At 38.9% G+C, this 12,947-nt stretch overlaps 1 protein-coding gene across 3 annotated transcripts in view; it reads left to right on the forward strand.

Moving 5' to 3' along the window:
* cep85l.L (centrosomal protein 85kDa-like L homeolog) overlaps nt 1-12,947 on the forward strand; it is a 136,885-nt gene that overhangs the window by 108,047 nt on the left and 15,891 nt on the right. For 2 of the 3 annotated variants that reach the window (XM_041562966.1, XM_018263258.2), the window contains exons 5-8: nt 7,070-7,187; nt 10,345-10,521; nt 11,198-11,350; nt 12,577-12,731. In XM_041562966.1, coding sequence (XP_041418900.1) covers nt 7,070-7,187; nt 10,345-10,521; nt 11,198-11,350; nt 12,577-12,731 — 603 coding nt within the window. The remainder of the gene's footprint in view (nt 1-7,069; nt 7,188-10,344; nt 10,522-11,197; nt 11,351-12,576; nt 12,732-12,947) is intronic. The other variant, XM_018263259.2, reaches the window with a different exon arrangement.

The following is a 12,947-nucleotide window of genomic DNA, read 5'->3' on the forward strand; positions in this document are numbered from 1 at the left end:
AATATGGGCGGTCGGATCGAGGACCACATTAACAAACAATGCTGTCCTCGATCCAACAGGATTTTTAAAACCGTCCGATTGACATCTGGCCGAAAGTCAAAACCGATCAGGGAAGCCCGTTGAAGGGCCCCATACACTGCAAAATGTGCTGCCAACTTAATCTGTCAGCAGTTTATACAGTTAGGTCCATAAATATTTGGACAGAGACAACTTTATTCTACTTTTGGTTGTGTACATTACCACAATGAATTTTAAATGAAGCAACTCAGATACAGTTGAACTGCAGACTTTCAGTGGGGTGAACAAAAAGATTGCATAAAAATGCGAGGAACTAAATCCTTTTTTCAACACAATCACTTCATTTCAGGGGCTCAGAAGCAATTGGAAAATTGGATCAAAGGCTATTTTCTGGGCAGGTGTGGGCAATTCCTTTGTTATGTCATTATTAATCGCCCCAAAGAAGAGGTGATTAGTCGCCGGGTGACTAAATCTCCCCGAATCTTCCAGTATTACCTTACCCTAAAGCTGAAAAAACCCATCCGAGAAATTGCTACAATATTGGGAGTTCCAAAATCTAGTTTGGTACATCCTGAGAAAGAAAGCACTGGTGAACTCAGCAACACAAAAAGACCTGGGCGTCCACTGAAGACAGTGACCGCAGAATCATTTCCATGGTGAAGAAAAGCCCCTTCACAAAAGCCAAACAAGTTAACAACACTCTCCAGGAGGTAGGCATATCGATATCCAAGTCTACCCTAAAGAGAAGTCTGCATGAAAGTAAATACCGAGGGTGCACTGCAAGGTACAAGCCACTCATAAGCATCAAGAATAGAAAGGCTAGATTGGACTTTGCTAAAAAAAAAAAAAAAAACATTTTAAAAAGCCAGCACAGTTCTGGAAAAATATTCTTTGGACAGATGAAACCAAGATCAACCTCTACCAGAATGATGGCAAGAAAAAAGTATGGAGAAGGCTCATGATCCAAAGCATACCACATCTTTATAAAACATGGTGGAGGCAGTGTGATGGCTTGGGCGTGCATGGCTGCCAGTGGCACTGGGACACTAATGTTTATCGATTATGTGACAGGACAGAAGCAGCCGAATGAATTCTGAGGTGTTCAGAGACATACTGTCTGCTCGAATCCAGCTAAATGCAGTCAAATTGATTGGGAGGCGTTTCAAAACATACAGCAACCCAGGAATTTATTAAAGGAATTGTTCAGTGTAAAAATAAAAACTGGGTAAATAGATAGGCTGTGCAAAATAAAAAATGTTTCTAATATAGTTAGTTAGCCAAAAATGCAATGTATAAAGGCTGAAGTGATTTGATGTATAACAAGTCAGTCAGAAACTACTTCCTGCTTTTCAGCTCTCTTGGTTTACACTGACTGGTTACCCTGGTTACCAGGCAGTAACCAATCAGAGACTTGAGGGGGGGCCACATGGGTCATATCTGTTGCTTTTGAATCTGAGCTGAATGCTGAGGGTCAATTACAAACTCACTGAACAGAAATGTACCATGTGGCCCCCCTTCAAGTCGCTGACTAACTCAGCGTTATAGAGCTGAAAAGCAGGAAGTTGGATTCTGGCTGTTTTATTAGACATCTGTTCACTTCAGCCTTTATACATTACATTTTTGGCTAACTAACTATATTAGAAACATTTTTTATTTTGCACAGCCTATCTTTTTACCCAGTTTTATTTTCACACTGAACTATTCCTTTAACACAACAAAGTGGAATATTCTTGAATGGCCAAGTCAGTCACCTGATCTGAATCCAATTGAGCATGCATTTCACTTGTTGAAGACTATACTTCGGACAGAAAGGCCCACAAACAGCAACTGTAAAGGCCTGGCAGAGCATTTAATAGGAGGAAACTCAGAATCTGGTGATGTCCATGAGTTCAAGACTTCAGGCTGTCATTGCCAGCAATTCAACCAAGTATTAGAAATGAACATTTTATTTTCAGTTTTTTAATTTGTCCAATTACTTTTAAGGCCCTGAAATGAAGTGATTGTGTTAAAAGAAAGGCTTTAGTTCCTCACATTTTTATGCAATCTTTTTGTTCAACCCACTAAATTAAAGCTGAAAGTCTGCAGTTCAACTACAGCTGAGTGGTTTCATTTAAAATTTATTGTGATAATGTAAAGAACCAAAAGTTGTCTCTGTCCAAATATTTAAGGACCTAACTATCTGCCCGTGTGCCACAGCTCTAAACATTAAATCCCCCAAAAGGCAGAGCATTTATGGACTGGTTAGTCTTTGTAGTGGTGGGGGGGGGGTCTCTTACACCCAGGAGCCTGTCCACTTGAAATTAATGAACTGTTATCTACCACAAGTGTTAGTTCTCTACCCTCTTTTGATACAGTGATGACTACTCAAATCACTTGGCTTTGTGCTTGCATTTTCAGTGTGTGTTTAGTTGTGGGAGACATTATTAAGCAGAGAGACGCTGCACTGGTTGTGTGTGCAGATGCACAGAATTTATTGGGACATTTCCCAAAGTCTTTTATAGTCATTATAAAAAGACTAGGAGATTTGTGTCTGAATTCTTTTCTGTCTGGTGTGGCTGGAAAAGTGTATGTATGCTTGAAGAAGCTGCAAATGCATGTAGTCTGATCTGGTCTGAAACAAAATCACTTACCAAATTACAGGCTGTGTATTGTAGACTAGGGGGAATAAAAACACCTACCTGCCATGGGCGTCCGGAGAAAAATTTCCAGGGGGACAAGAAATAAAAATATTACACAAATTACTTGTACCCATATATAAATATATAAAGCAGTTGCACATGTATAACATTGCCATTCTATTAGTGATAAGAAGAAATAAACCGCTCCGACTCACCGCAAATTAGTAAATTCAAAAGAAGCCGGCAAGATATATCCAGGTATGGGTGCAGGAACTTCGGCGTCCCACGCCGTATAGCGCAAAGATGAAGGAAAAGAGAGATTCAGCACACCGGACCATCGGTTAAAAGTAGAAATCTTTATTAGGCCATGTTAAAATACACGCTGCATCTCCTGCTTGACGCGTTTCGGGCTCAGCTGCCCTTAATTATGAGCAGACAAGTAGAGCAACAGTAGGAAGAGGCTGTGCACAACAAAATGTCACTAGTATAGAATCTATATTTATACATTCTATTTCAGTCTAGGGAAAAGCTGCTTTGTTTCCAAAGTGCCAGAAGGGTTAAAAGATAAGTCATCCAAAAAGAAACAATGAGGTGGATACAGGAAAGGAGCAGGAGAGAAGGTTGATGTGCAAAAATCTTATAATTATAGCTATTTCTATCTAAACAAATATATAGAGTGAGGCATAGAGTTATTAGAGACAGAGAGGTGAGTGTGGGGGTAACTCAGCAGAATGAGAAGGGAAAGGGTAAAAGTGGACAGTGAATAGAGTGAGGCCATGGATAGGTGGGGGATACAAAAGAGCACCAGGGCAAGAAACTGTAGGGGTTAAATTGCTTTGTGGCAAATGCACTGGGACAATGGTTGTAGGCAAAACACAACAGATTCACACTCTGGGAAAAAAAAGTCGCTTCATCAAGACAGATTCTCTTCTGTGATTCTCTCATTCCTCGCACAGTTGAGGAGCAGGAAGCTTCTCACAGAGGGAAGGGACCGAGCTAAACCAGACTGTAGAATAGGCATATATATATATATATATATATATATATATATATATATATATATATATATACATACAGCAAAAGAGAATATCCTTTATTATGAGGTACAAGTCCAGGGAGGGGCAAGTGCCCCCTTGCCCCTATCTGTGGACGGCCATGCTACCTGCTTACTAATGGAATTAACTATACCCAGTCATTAAGAAATTCGGAATACATGCTATATATGGGAGCTTGGCACTACATTCAGCTTTGTTTGTTACTAAATTTGTGTTTTTTTTACTTCAGGTGTTTTTTTTATTAAATATACATTACTGAAAATACACTAGCTAAAACCTGTCGAGGTCATGTAGACTCAACGGTAGAGGTCCCTCATCTGAAGATGTTTGTAGCCTTCATAATGTTTGGGTTTTTCTGTGGTTTGTGCTCAAGAACTATTGATTTGAGGGGGTTTTTTTTGCAGAGAACACAATAAATTTGAGTATTTGGGGGTTTCACCCTGATTATACTGATTCGAGTTTTTTACATTCAAGTTTTTCCATGAATAAGAAAACATTAAATTTGTGAGTTTATTAGAGGTTTCAAAAACCTCACAAATCCATTTGATAAGTAACCCCCCTATTTGTCTAAAATTTGTACCAGAAGAAGCAGTAGCAAATAGTACATTTAACACTTGAGCCCAATAATATTACTCTGCATTATTCTAAACCTGATTTAACATGGCCCCCAGTTTTTTTTTTGCAATTTTGGAGAGATGCCTCTTTTAGTACATATCAATTGCTCAAGTCTGCAGAAATCTATAATTTAGTTTAATCTGAAATCAAATTTTATTTTCCATGTTCACTAAGTACAATTTGATATAAACTCTCTTCAGTAGGATATGTCTAGATACTGGACTGCTGAATGCATGCCAACTGTGCAAGCCCATTATTATGAGTTTTGGTGGAAATGTGATGCAGCCCATAGCATAATGCTGGTTTGTGGCTTGTTTTCTGGTATTTGTAAGATTGACATTTTCCAATGTTTACCATAAGGTGGCAGCAGATATCTTATTTTTGGGATGCAATTGTATATTAATATAGAGAACACTGTATGTGTGCTAAAAATATTGCAAAATCCTGATATTTACAAATTTGCACTTGAATCAGCTGCTTTATTCCTGGTGTAATATTATTTGTATTGTATATTTTGAGATGGAATGGAATCCTCTAGAAAATATTTTCAGTTGTTTGTTGAACTAACACCTTCATTTAACCAGCACTATAACATGGCATAATCGGATTAAAATGTGTAAGTAAGTAAATGTAAATGCAAGAATTGGCTTTGACCAAACCTTTAGTAAAGGTCTGGGTTTTGGGTGTATATATAGAAGACTCAATATTCAGTGCATTCTTTGTAAGGTACCAGAATATCATACCTCCCAACATTTTGGAAGTAAAAAGAGGGACAAAAAAATTTTTTCCGCACGTAGTGCAGCAATTTTTGACCACACCCCTTTCTGTGGCCACACCCCCTAATTACCATGTTTGTTTTACAAAATTTGGCAGGTTATGAAAGTTTGAAAATATTTCTCCTTATCTAAACTGTGTTTTTGTGTCTCCAATATTTTACAAAGTATCTTATTTGCACCTGTTAGTTGTTCTGGGCTCTCTGCTAAAAGCCAATTAAAGGAGAAGGAAAGGTTAAAACTAAGTAAGCCTTATCAGAAAGGTCCATCTAAATATACCAGTAAACCCCCAAAGTAATGTTGCTCTGAGTCCCCTGTCAAAAGAAATACTGCATTTCTTTACTTCTATTGTGTACACATGGGCTTCTGTATCAGACTTCCTGCCTTCAGCTTAAACCTCATTGCCCTGGGCAAGAGCATGCTCAGTTTGCTCCTCTCCCCCCACCCCTCCCTTCTCTACTGTAATCTGAGCCCAGAGCAGGGAGAGACTCAGGCAGGAAGTGATGTCACACCACATTAATACTGCAGCTCCTATTCTAAACAGAGAGTTTCTAGAGCTTTTTACTCAGGTATGGTTAAACATTCTACAGAATAAATATAGCATTCTAGCTTGCACTATTGCAGCTAATCTATTGGCAATAAAATGCCTCTGTAGCTTTCCTTCTCCTTTAAGTGAGAAACTTTGTTTCTTTTTCTGGCTGTTCAGTGCAGAGAAAAGAGGGACTTTCCAGTACAAATGAGGGACTGCGGGTTGAGCTGTCAAAAGAGGCACTGTCCCTCCGAAAAAGGGACAGTTGGGAGGTATGGAATATTATGCAGCACTGTGGAAAGAAGGTAACGTGGGTCAGGGCCAGAACTAGGGGTAGGCAGGTGCCTAGGGTGCAACTTGAGGGGGGGTGCCATTTGGGTGGAGAAAATAGTTCCTAAGTTCCAAACTTTGTATAACTTTGTCTGCGCCCTCCCTGCACGGAGCACTTGACAAAGGGGAGCGGCAGTTGCAGCAAACTGTGGATATGAGGAAGTCGCTTCTTGTTAGGGGAAAGGGGAATTAGGGTCTAGTTGCGGCTTGTTGTTGGGGGAAAGTGTTATTGGGTCTAGTGGCTGGTTGCGGAGGAAAGGGGATCAGATCTGGTGGTTGGTTGTGTGGTGATAGGGGGGTCAGGTCCGGCAGCTGGTTGCAGTTGAAGGAGGGATCAGGTCTGGCAGTTGGTTGCGGGGCAAAGGGGATCTGGTTTGGAAGTTGGTTGCGGAGTAAAGGGAGATCCGGTCTGGCCTTTGGCTGCAGGGGAAAATTGGATGGGGTCTGGCGGCTGGTTGTGCGGGAAAGGAGGATGGGGTCTGGTGGCTTGTGGGAGAAAGGGAGATTAGATCTGGCAGAGCTAGCTTCTATTCTAAAACAGAAATGCATGTTTACTCAGTTCAGGCATTTATTTGTGCAAATTCACCAAAATCATACCTCATGTAAGCCACACCCTCCTTACAGGTGTATGGAGGGGTGGCAGGGATGGAGTTGGCCAGAATCTGTCAGCCGGCTCTGACATAGAACTCATTAGAGTTGCCTAACATTAACTGAGCATTAGGGAGAACATATGAAAAGTATACTACTTTATATGCAACAAAAATCTGTTTTCTTGTTTTTATCACTGTGCGGGGGGTTTCCAGTGGGCTAATGGTATATAAGGCATTTATTAAACAGTATCTTAAGCCTGTCAGAGCCTCACACAGTTCACATACCAGTGCCTGGCTGATTTGCCCAGCACAGTGGTATCACTCCGAAAAGGGTCAGAGCTTGTCCACTGAGCATTAATCCTGGGCTTTTGAGGGGAGTAAGGAGCCTATGTTAAAAAATATGTTTGGTTGCTAACCCAGTCATTTAATTTTCATACTTGTAAATCAAGAAAGTTTTGTGAATATCCCCCTCTGTGAGATATGATTTGTGCTGTGTCCTGGGAGCCATGTCTTATGTGATTAAACAGTCTCATTGTTGCAGGCAGAAGCAGCAGATCTGTCACCTACAGCAGGCTCTCAGAAGCAATGATTCTCAAGCTAACCAGGCCATCATGGGTCCTGCTGTGAATGGAGAAGATTTTGTTATGCATCATCGCAAGGTAACCTCAGAGCTACTCTTCTGCTGGTGTTAATATGTTAAGATATCATGTCCCAGCTTTGAATGAAGGTGCATTGTATAACATAATGGGGGTTATTTAGTAAAGTCCGAATGCCAAAAACTCTAAAAAAAAATTCGAGATTTATTATACACGAGGATGGAAAAAGTCAAACTCTGAAAATCGGGCATATATATAAGTCAATGTGAGATTCCCTATCCTATTTGGAAGTTTATGTGGTCTCCGCTGGAATTATCCCATAAATCTGACTAGGAAAAAAATCCGAAATGTTTGTCCCTATTCTGATTAAATGGTTGTTTATAAATCAATGGGAAAAGTCCCTATTCTATTTGAAAGTTTCTGTGGTCTCTGCTGGAATTAGTCCTAAAATCCGGCTATTTCAGACATTGAGGGGGAAAAATCTGAAAAATTTGGGCTTTTCAGGAAAAACCTCCAAAAAAAACAAGAGATTCGGATTTTAACTAAATTTTTTCAATTATCCCCGCTCTGATTAAATTGTGCTTTTTTTAATAATGTGAATTTAAATCCGCACGCACTCACCCTCTTACATCCACGGGTCCTATTCCACCAGTGCTACAACATATAAAGCGTCCCCGGATCCAGACGTATTGTACATAACTTCAGCGATTAGGAATATGGAGCACACAGGTGGTTTGGAAAAATCACGCCTTCTTTATTGAAAAAGTAATAGTAAAATCATCCGTGCAGTACATATGTGGACATGACCTCCCCCACACTTTACGCGTTTCGTGGCATCTCGCCACTTCCTCAGAAGCTTCTGAGGAAGTGGCGAGATGCCACGAAACGCGTAAAGTGTGGGGGAGGTCATGTCCACATATGTACTGCACGGATGATTTTACTATTACTTTTTCAATAAAGAAGGCGTGATTTTTCCAAACCACCTGTGTGCTCCATATTCCTAATCGCTGAAGTTATGCTTTTTTTAATAACAAATAAGGTCCAATTGTAGATTCTAGTTTGGTCGGAATTTTTTTTTATTAAATAATCAGAACAATTTGGATTTTGATAAATAAGACCCATTGTGTCTTACACAGTACACTGCGTTAGCATACTTGTTCAACAACAGTTACTGACTCAAATGGTGGAAATCTCTTTAATAATATTGGAAAAATACAAATTATTACCAGTATGGGTCAGGATTACTTAAAAAAAACTCCCTGGTATGATTCCTTCTTTTTAGAATTTAAAAATGGTTTCCATAGCTTCCAATAAATAAGGTTTGCACTATATAATAATTTGTGGAAAAGAAAGCATTTAGAATGCAAGTATATTTACTATTGGCTTGGCTCTGATTTTGGAGGTGGCCCAAACTGAAGTAAAAGAGATATGTATTGGTGTGGGAGAATCTGGGCAAATTGACAGCAATTTGGAAGATAGGATTCAATGCAGATAAATACAAGGTTATGCATTACGCGTGTTAATTATACCTTTCATAGGACTTGGCTGTAATAAACAATGGCAGCATCAAGCTGCTGGAACAAGCAAGATCTTTAACAGGATTTTATACAGATGACAGCTAATTCCATAACATTCATGGAGGATCAAGGGTACAAATATAGCCTAAGTTTCATTTGCCGGCACTTGATCTGATCACTTTTTACAAATATATAACGGCACATTCTTACGAGTATCAAAGTGCGTGGTTTAAATGGGTCATCTTGGAACTAGCCCATTTTCAGTATTTTTTTTTACTTTTGATTAGGGATGCACCGAATCGGGGGTTCGGCCGAATCCCCGAATCCTTCACGAAAGATTCGGCCGAATACCGAACCGAATCCGAACCCTAATTTGCATATGCAAATTAGGGTGTGGGAAGGGGAAAACATTTTTTACTTGTTTTCTGACAAAAAGTCACGCAATTTCCCTTCCGCCCCTAATTTGCATATGCAAATGAGGATTCGGATTCGGTTTGGCCAGGCAGAAGGATTCGGCCGAATCCGAATCCTGCTGAAAAAGGCAGAATCCTGGCCAAATCCCGAACCGAATTTCGGATTCGGTGCATCCCTACTTTTGATTCAGATTGCAGACCTTTAGCTTGATTAAACCTCAGCAAAGCACACAAAATCTATCAAGCCCACTTGAATTGTCATGGACACATTTATTCCAGTTATGAATTACTGGAAACATCTGACAACATCCATGGATGGTTTCCGATGTCCAGAAAGAGCTGAATTACAGGAAGGTCTTTTCCCATAGAGTCCATTTTAGGCAAATAAACTTAATGTTCTTAATTATTTCCTTTTCTCTGTAATAGTGAAACAGTACCTTGTACTTGAGCCTAACTAAGCTGCAAGAATCCATATTGGTGAAAACAATCTTATTTAATGTGTGCATTTTTTTTTAAAGAAAAACTATACCCCTCAAACAATGTAGGTCTCTATAAAAATATATTGCATAAAACAGCTCCTATGTAAAACCCTGCTTCATATAAATAAACCATTTTCATAATAATATACTTTTTTAGCAGTATGTGCCATTGGGGAATCATAAATAGAAAATTGCCATTTTAAAAAATAAGGGCCATCCCCTGGGATCGTATGATTCACGGTGTACACAAACACACCAAACAAACTATACTTGTTAGGTCATGAGCCAATATACAGACAGGAGTTCTGTCTTTTGCTTCCACACTTCTTCCTGTTAGTTGTAGTATTTCTGGTCAGGTGATCTCTGAGGCAACACACAGACCATCACGAAATGGTGGCTCAAGGCAAGAGATGTAAAAGGGCAAAATGTACTTAAATATATATTCCAGTTTGGTCAGATTCTTTACTATGCCACTAAATTTGATATCTGTTGCTCAAGTATTCATTTTGGTGGTATAGTTTTCCTTTAAGTAGACTTGGAGATCCGAATTACATAAAAAAACATTATTTTGAAACCACCAGGTCCCCAAGCCTCCCCAATAGATTGCATACTTGTATTATACTACTGGGCTCCCCAATTAAACCTGCTGTACTGAGTATTGCAGAAAGTAGGTTTTGTGTGTTAAATATTTGTGTGTTGCATTCAGGTGGAAAACTGTTATGCTTAATTAATTTTAATTCACCATATCAGACCTCAATTTAAAAAGAAATGTAAATAATGTTTTCCTTATCTTTCCTTATCTATCTTGAAGGAAAATGGTAAATTTGTACATCACCCTTCCCAAGAAAGAACAAGGCTACATTTTACAGATCAAGAAGATACAGAGAGGAAACTTGCTTGTGCACAGACAGAAATTGTTCAGCATCATGAGCTTCTGAACCAGAGCACCAGTAAAACCAGTGAAGATATCAAGAAGCTTGAGGAGAAGGTAAAGAGGCTTATGAATTTTTACTTTCATTTCTACATTATACAATGCTGCTTCTTGCCAAAGCAATGGACAGCAGGAAATATATAGACCCTCAGACAGTCACAGGCACTTTCAGTGCTTGGACTTGATTTTCTAACTTGCGAAAAAAAATCTGATTTTTCAGGAAGTAATATTTCTGAACTCCGGGTATAAAATTGCCTGTTCTTTTGTGGTCTTGATTAAAATGATTTCCTATAGAACTCTGAGCTTGATGGCTGCACTTGATTACACAAAGAAAAGATGTACCTGTAAAAAGAAAGTCTCTTGATCATTTACAAATACTGCTGCTATTTCTTGGATTCTATTGTTGGTTAAAAGGAAAGGTTGATTTCAGCTTTTTTCTCATGTATTCAGGCCAGTCAAGTATTCAGTAAAATAATCTTACTTGGAGCCTTTGTTGGCAGCTTCTGTCAGTCTGTCAGTCACATTTCTTACCCCTTGGGATAGAAAGGCTTCCATCCCAAGGGGTGAGAAATGTGATGTTGCCTGTTAGAGAACTAGTCCTTCATATACAGCTAAAGCCCCCAATCTCCTGTTCAACCCAGAGAATTCTGGCTGCTAATTCCAAAATAAATACATTGAATACTTTGCATACTTGTATGATGGTTTATTCATTTATTAATATTCACTTTTTTAGATTAAAACAAGGGATAAGTATATCAACAGCCTAAGAAAAAAATGCCAGAAAGAGAGTGAACTAAACCGAGAGAAGCAGAGAAGAATCGAGACCCTAGAGAAATATTTGGCTGACCTGCCTACCCTCGATGATGTACAGAAACAGAGTCAGCGGGTAAGTCATTCTATAAAAAGCCCAGAGAGCAGTTTAATAAGGTATAACGTAAACTGGTACTAGATACAGTTTTGTAGAAAAATGCCACACACTCAGTATTTATTTTTTTCTTAGAAATTTTAAGAATGTCTGCAGTTATTCATTAATTAATATTTAGGAGTATTTTAAAGTGGACCTGTCACCCAGACACAAAAAGCTGTATAATAAAAGTCCTTTTCAAATTAAACATGAAATCCAATTTCTATTTTTTATTAAAGCATTTATAGCTGTTGTAAGCTCATACTTTCACTTTCCATTCAGCGCTTACTAGATGTCACTGCTCTCCACACATTCCCCAGTACTCTTCACTGTTGAATTGTGTAACCAGTGCCAGGGGATGGACATCAGGTCCCCCATTCTGGTGCAACTACAAGATTCTGAGATGATGCAAGACTTGTCTTAATAACAGTGTCCACAAAATGGCTCCTCCTGCTTGCTATAATTATGAATTCCCAGACTGAGGGAACCAAGATTCAAATAATTTATATAGTGTAATTAAAGTTCATTTTGCTTGACTAATGTGATAAAATAGGATTTTGAATAATTCTTTTGGGTGATGGGTCCCCTTTAACAAAATAATTGATTTCTTTATGTGAGTTCTAAGTGCAGTTTGGTTGTGTTCTATTGTACAATTGTTCTATCTTGTTCAGTGTATAACTAGTATATGAATGCTGGGAAGGGGATTCGTCAGAACCATGTTGTTTAAATAATCTTTTGGCCTATATCATTTAAATTGAGCATATGGAATGAATTTTTTTCATAGCAAGGGAGCATAAAACGTCTTTCTCCAAAACAATTTTGTTTTGTGAATTCACAAGACTTCTAGATTAGGCAGTGGGGCTCATTTATCAACACTGGGCAAATTTGCCCATGGGCAGTTAGCTATAGCAACCAATCAGTAATTAGCTTTTTGAAACCAGCAAGTAGGACAATGAATGCAGCAATCTGATTGGTTGCCATGGGATACTGCCCATGGGCAAATTTGCCCAGTGTTGATAAATGACCCCCAATGTCTTCAGACTTCTCAGATAGGCCAGTGGTTGAGTCAGACGCGACCTAACTGTCTAAACTAACCTTCCTATGTGTTATCATTCTTTGCCATTTTATACCTGAAAACAGATATGAATTCTGTTGTATTTACACAGTGCAATGTCATTATCCAATAACCACAATGTTTACATTTAAAGCTGCAGGTAGTTGAAGAAGAGAACAAACAGTTAAAAGAAACCACGAAGAACCTCGAGAAGCTCCTCAGTGAGTCAAGGACTCAGTGTCAAGAAAAAGAAGCCCAGACAGAGTGCCAGAAGCAAAGGGAGAAAGATCTGGTGATGACTGTTCAGAGGTATGGACAAGACATAAGCAGAATCTTTTTGTATCCTGTAGTCATAACTGTAGAAAAGGGTGTTATGTACTTGTAATTGTTCAGATGCAATTCACATGGCAGAAGTCATGTTTTGTTTATGAGCACGATCTTAGATATACATTAATGATGATCGCATCTGTATCACAAGGTGACACACAATCTGTTATCTTGAAGGTTAATTTTCATTAAACAACA

This window comes from Xenopus laevis, chromosome 5L, assembly GCF_017654675.1.
Source record: "Xenopus laevis strain J_2021 chromosome 5L, Xenopus_laevis_v10.1, whole genome shotgun sequence".
Lineage (NCBI taxonomy): Eukaryota > Metazoa > Chordata > Amphibia > Anura > Pipidae > Xenopus > Xenopus laevis.